The sequence below is a fragment of the Mesitornis unicolor genome, unplaced genomic scaffold (genome assembly GCF_000695765.1).
Source record: "Mesitornis unicolor isolate BGI_N332 unplaced genomic scaffold, ASM69576v1 scaffold43105, whole genome shotgun sequence".
Classification (NCBI taxonomy): domain Eukaryota; kingdom Metazoa; phylum Chordata; class Aves; order Mesitornithiformes; family Mesitornithidae; genus Mesitornis; species Mesitornis unicolor.
In genome coordinates, this window is record NW_010184248.1 from 1 (window position 1) to 6,184 (window position 6,184).

Here is a 6,184-nt window from a genome sequence, read left to right on the forward strand (position 1 = left end):
TATTATTATATATATGATAAATGTAGATATTTATTTACTCAGTGTTTTGGTTGATAAATAATTTGTGTTTAGGTACTACAAGAAATAATTTTGAAGGGAAAAAAGTTATTCACTTGGAATACGAAGCATATACTTCAATGGCAGAGACCGAAATAAAGAAAATCTGCAGAGATGCTAGACAAAAATGGCCATCAGTCAAACATATTGCAGTACACCATAGACTTGGGTATGTATAGCCAGATCCCATCCTTCTGCAAGTGGAGTATCAATCATTGGCTGGGGCATGGCTGTGCTTGCATTCTTGCAGGATGTGCAGGAGGCTTTCTAAACTATGGCAGCAAAGCTGGCTGTATGATCAAGCTCTCACTGCAGAGCTACATTTCAGAAATCATATTTTTCAAAACTTGTGTATTGTACTGTTTGCTGGAGTCTCTCTTTAGCCTGCAGGATCCTTGATGCTGGTGTGATGGTTTGAAAGTGGGGAGAAGGGACTGAGATTTCATTCCAGGGAAAGGGAGGTCATTGGTTTGTTTTGCTTTTTAAAGACATGAAGTTGGCATCACTTTTCTTTTTTTCTTCTCTCTTCCATTGAGGTGCCACAGGATGTTCTTATTGTCAGATTTAAGTCATGCCACAGGGAACGTAAGAGCTTAGACTATCGGGAGGGAAGAGGCATGATAATTGCCAACCATGCTTGCAGGAGAACCTCCTGTTGTTCCTCGAATATCGGATAAGCATTTTTTGTGGGGTTCAGAATATGGAATACTGGTGTCTGACATACTCTTGAGTCTTCACTGTTTATCAGATTTCTCACTGAAGTTACCAGGATTTGCAGTGTTGCAAATGCTTGTTTCCTTTTCTCTCAGCAGAAGGAACTTAGGAGGTGATCACAAAGGGTAGTACTAGCTCTGAGGGGTGATTTCCTTAGATTCCCTCTATAGTCAACACAGAGTGATTCTCTTGGGGGAAGCTCAAAGCATTTAAACTTAGATTTTTCCTATGAACTGCTTGCCAGAGGAGTTTACTATAGAGGGAGGATTGGAAGGCAGCTTTTAGGAATACGACCGTTGTGAAGAGCAAAACAAAATATTGTGGCACTTCTGTTAAGTTTGGAAAACAACACAATAAGAAATTGTCAAAAATGAAGTTTCATTGCAAAATCTGTATAGTTTGAGGCACTTAATTTTCTTCTTTCAGAAATTCTTATGCAAACTGAGATAATGTCTTGAGTTTTCAGATATGAACTGTTCCTAACTTGCTACTGTTCATTATTAAGCCAGCATCTATTGAGTTTCCTATGGATTGTTGCAAGTTAGCAGTTTTTCCCTCCTAATTCCATAGACTTTCTTTTAAAAAAAAAAAAAAGAAAGAATGGAAGAAAAAGCCTATGTCTGGTGGGTTTATTTATTCTAAAGCATAGAATTCTCACATCTGGTACTGGTTTTGGTTTTGGTTTTATTTCTTTTAAACAGTGAATAATCTTCTGGACATGGCTTGACACTTGCTTAGTATGAATGAGTCAGGAGAGCGTGTGGCCAGAACACTGATGTGACATGGCTACAACTTTTGGGTACACCTGATGTTAAGCATTAGCTAAAGCTGCTGTTTTTCCTCTTCTCTCCCTAGTGTGGTTCCAATAACCGAAGCAAGTGTAATTATTGCAGTCTCCTCTCCACACAGAGCAGAATCACTTGAAGCTGTAACGTACTGCATCAATACCTTAAAAGCATCTGTCCCGATCTGGAAAAAGGTATGTCTGGAGAGAAATCTTATTTTAGGCCTGTGCCAGGGTCTTAGGCAGCTGGGCTAAAGGCTGCTGCTGCTCTTAAGGGAAGGAGCTGAAGTGTTACAGGCAGCAGTTGCTCCTTGTAGGATGCCAATGTCTAGCACCAGTGAGTTTCCTTTCATGCAGCCAGGCCTGCCTGCGGCACGTAGGGGACCTTGAAGGCCCGCCCTTGCCTGTACCATCCAGTTCTGCTTCCTTTTAATGCCATCCTGGGGTCAAAGTGAAGGACCCCTGAGCTCTCCTCTTTTGAGTGGCAAAACTCAGTCCTGCACAGGCTTGTGGAAGAACTTTGAGTCAGTTTTACTTTGGACAGCATTGTCGTTTGCAAGTAAAAGAGGCATTTCTTGTTCTTCTGTTTTCCCCTCATCTCCATGGCCTTGAGAAAACAAAGCATTAAGCAACAGCACACAACGAAAGGGTGAGCAGAGGTCCCAAAGCTAGTATGGGCACACGACAATGTGTGGAGAGGTCAGCTCAGGTCTAGAAAGAGCCTCATTGCATAGCCACGGTGTTGCATGCAAGTAATGAGTGTTATCTCTGCTTTCTATCCCAGGCAGAACTTGGCATGTGATGTTCTCCACCTTACTCTTTTCTGACACCTCTTTGAGGCTGGGATTCTGTGGTCTCAGAATAATTGGGGGCTCAGAGACCTGATGAATTTCTTGCTTAGGACTGGACTACTGCTGGATAGTCCAGTCTGTCCTGAAGATGTAATATTTACTGTATTTTTTCTATTGCTGTAATTTTTATTTTTTTTATGTTCTGTTTACACTTAAATGCTAAAAATGGTGGCACAGTAGGTTAACATGGCACCATGTAAAAAACAGCAGTGTTTCAGAGAGAAGTGCTGTGTACTGGACAGCTTTTACATTGTTTCTTCTGGATCTCTTTCTTGAATTGACTTCAGCATAGATGGGCTCTTCATAGAGGGACTCAGATGGAGGTTCAGCGTCTGCCCACATGCAAGTCAGTATGTTCTAAGGATGCTGCCCTCTTTCCTGTTTGCCAGCAAAGTGCTGTGTAGTCCTGTTGTGATCAGTAAATAGCAGGATGGCTGTTGAGTTGCTTGGCCTGACTTGTGACTGTATGTAGCAGGCTCCCACAATATTTCCTGTTCTTTGTTTATATTTGCAGGAGATTTATGAGGATGAATATTCTTGGAAAGAAAACAAGGAATGCTTTTGGGCAAATTCAGAAAAGTAACGGTACTCTTTTAAAAATAAAGTGTTACTGTTCCTAATGAGCACACTGGTTTAGCTTGGAGTTTTTACAAAGATCTTTATGATTTTAAGCAGTTGCAATAGACATTTCAATCTGAATAATTTAATTAGGACTGAATGAAATGGAATAAATGAGTAATAAATAGAGATTTTAAGTGTTCTTGACTCTCCTTTGAAATAATCTCATTGTACATTTTAACATGGAGTCAGTTTTTAAAAACAATCTTCCCTAAAATTCTTGGTTGCAAGTTGCTTAGTTCTCTGTGACATATTCTGATTTAATGCCTTTACACTGGTAATCTGTGTTCGTGGTCTGCATTGGAGGTCACATTAGGACAATTGGATTTGTTTTAATCTTAAAAAAAGTCCTGAGTAATTTAATTGTATATCACTGTAGAATCAGTTTTCAAGCTTTATGCTATTTTGAGATTCTTGTAACATGAAAGCTACTTGAAGTAGATTAAACATTTTGGTACAGAGAAGAAAATACGAACTATACCCCAGAGTTATTAACTTTTTAGTAGTGGTTACATTCCAGTAGCTCTGTCTCACAGAAACATTTTTACTGTCCATTATGTTAAAAAAATATGGACAGACCTTGATTCAAAGTTAGGTCTAGCACTTTACCAGCAACAAACTTGCATTAGCAATAACATGCAAACTACTTAATTATTTCTAGACATGATTAATTTTGAAGGAACTTTTTTGGCTGTGTAATTGTATAGTGCTGCAGAAAAAAAAAGAGCTAGCTATTATTACAAAAAAGACAACAGTAAGTTTAATTAGTTTTAGTAGTTTGACTTTAGACGTGTTAGGATTTGAAGTCATCAAAATGGGTTAGTTTTTCAAAGGAAAGTGAGTTGAACTTTTTATGGTTTATATATGCATTTATATTCACATTCATGATTTTAATACAGTTTTATTACTGTTTTGAAACCTAGTTAGAAGACTGACATAGTGTACCTATGCTTCCACTGGAAACTGGGCTGCTCATCTGAGCAAGATAATTTTATTTATATTGTACTGCACCATGATAGCATTTAGATGCTAGGAGTGCAAAATCCTGTTGTGTATGGCATTTTTACTAATGCTGAGAGGCATTTTTATCTAGTCATCATTATCAATGTAGGAAAGATAGATATAAAGGAAACAAAATGAGCTAAAGTAAAATGATTTGCTCAAGTATCATTACATCACACAACATTTTAGCCTCAGCTGTATAATGCATTTCACTGTGTCTGCAGTAAAAATCTGCAAACAGCTGTTAGCTGCACAAAATAAAATGAGAGAAACAAGTGCACTTTTTCCCTCAAGTGATCTCAATCAGTTTTAATACTTCATGGTGGTTACTGTGTCTGGATTAAGTAAATCCCAATGAAACACTCAGCTTCAGGGAGAAGCATGGTTAAGTTGTGCTAGTTAACTTACTGATGCACTTTCATCAATGGAAGTGAGTGACTCCTTCCTCTGCAGGACAGCAGCTGCTCCTTACATGCTTACACGGATGCACCTTCCAAACCATGTGGGCCCTATTATCTAGGCAGAACTGAGCAAGTTCAAGTTTGAATTTTCCTTTGCCTTGGAGGCTGGAGAGAAGCCCTCTGCTATTTGAGTGTCATTTTTACCGGGAATTGTACAGAATCCCAAGTACATATCACTTCCTCCATCAAATGGTTCTTATTTGGTTTTAGAAAAAAGTACACAGACTTACCCATTTTTGGTGCTCATTTTTCCATGTTAATATTTGCTGTTACCAGGCAACTAATAAGTGTATTAATTTAACAGAAATAAATGGCTAGTTTGCCTTCCAGTGGATAGTTTATGAATGAAGTAAAACCTATGCAGTGCTTGCACACTGTTCCTGTGCTCTGATACAGAAAAACAGTGGTATTTAGAACAGTTAAATTGTACTTGGGGCCCTATGATCTGGGGCAGTTCCTGTGTTGCACTAGTGCCTCTCTAGTGCTGCAGTCTCCTGGAGGATTTCTCCAGGGTGACCTTAAGTGCACCTTCCCCATCAGCAGTGCAGCTGGGAAGGAGGGTGCAGAAAAGAAGAGAAAGAATAATTGTGTACTTCCCCACAGTGACCAGGAACAATGAATGGAAGTTGTACTGAGTCACAGCTGAGTGTTACAATGTGTGTATGCTGCCATGGTCAAAACAATGAAATGTCATTTTGTGTCCCTAGCTGTGAATGAGGCAAGTAGTGCTTTGTTCTGGAACAATGAGGTATCAGTCTTGTGTAACTTTGGGTTCTTCAGCTGGCATCTAAAAGCGAAATGGAAATGTCCCTAGGAGGGATGATGTGCATAATTAGAGGTAAAATGTATCTCACTGAAATTTAAGTCCATACTTGGAGCTCGGTGTTCCAGCTCCCTCTGTAGGGCTACCCTCTTCTGCTAGGGAGATTTTATCTTAAGAGGCCTAATTACTCTGTTCTAAGATACATGCCTAAGGCTATGTCTGGAGTGACTCAGAAGTGCTTCCAAATTTCCAGTCCAGGGGACAAATCCCAGCTGTATAGGACTGCGTGTCAGAGAAAGATGTGGCTGCACATGTCCTGGTTTCCACACATGCAGGACTAGGCTGCTGGGTGAGGGATACCTTGTGTTCTGGTAAGGTCCCTAAGTGGGATGAGAGGCAGCTGCAGATCAGTATACAACACAGTCCTAGCTTTTTGGGATGTGTGTCTTGCCTTGGCTAGAGGGGAGGGTAGTCACACCCCTCTTTGGCTCTTCCAACCGTGTCCCAGCATGCTGCAGAGGTGGCTCCAGGTGCAGGTAGATGTTCCCGGGAACAACTGGTGCAGACCAGAGTGCCATCATGTGAATCCTGTAGAGATCTGCCACATGAGGGGTATTTGTGAAGGGGCAAGAATTTGTCCTGAAAAAAATGTCTTGGTCGTGGCTGGCAGCATTTGAATACACAGATCCCTTTGTCTGGCAGAACGTCCATATGCCAGCATTGTTTACTTTCAAGCATTTCCTTTCCTGATTCTGATCTTTCAACTCTGCTCTGTTCTCCCAAGCAGCACAGCCTGATGCGTGCTATGAAAACAGTAACTGATGGATTGTCATGAAACAAGCGGTGGGGGAACGACGGTGTTGTAAGGAGCCTACCCAGGAGATGGCAGCCGAGAGACGGCTGTGCTGGCGGGGGGGCTCGCCAGCTCCCTCCA

The 6,184-nt window shown here is 40.7% G+C and overlaps 1 protein-coding gene across 1 annotated transcript; it reads left to right on the top strand.

Annotated features, from left to right (window-relative positions):
* Positions 1–42: 42 nt before the first annotated feature.
* MOCS2 (molybdenum cofactor synthesis 2) lies at positions 43–3,029 on the top strand (the record flags this gene model as incomplete). Its single annotated transcript, XM_010184405.1, has 3 exons — positions 43–226; positions 1,627–1,750; positions 2,921–3,029. Coding segments are annotated over 3 exons (377 nt in total), but the record flags the coding sequence as incomplete, so codon positions are not given.
* Between the last annotated feature and the right edge of the window lie 3,155 nt (positions 3,030–6,184).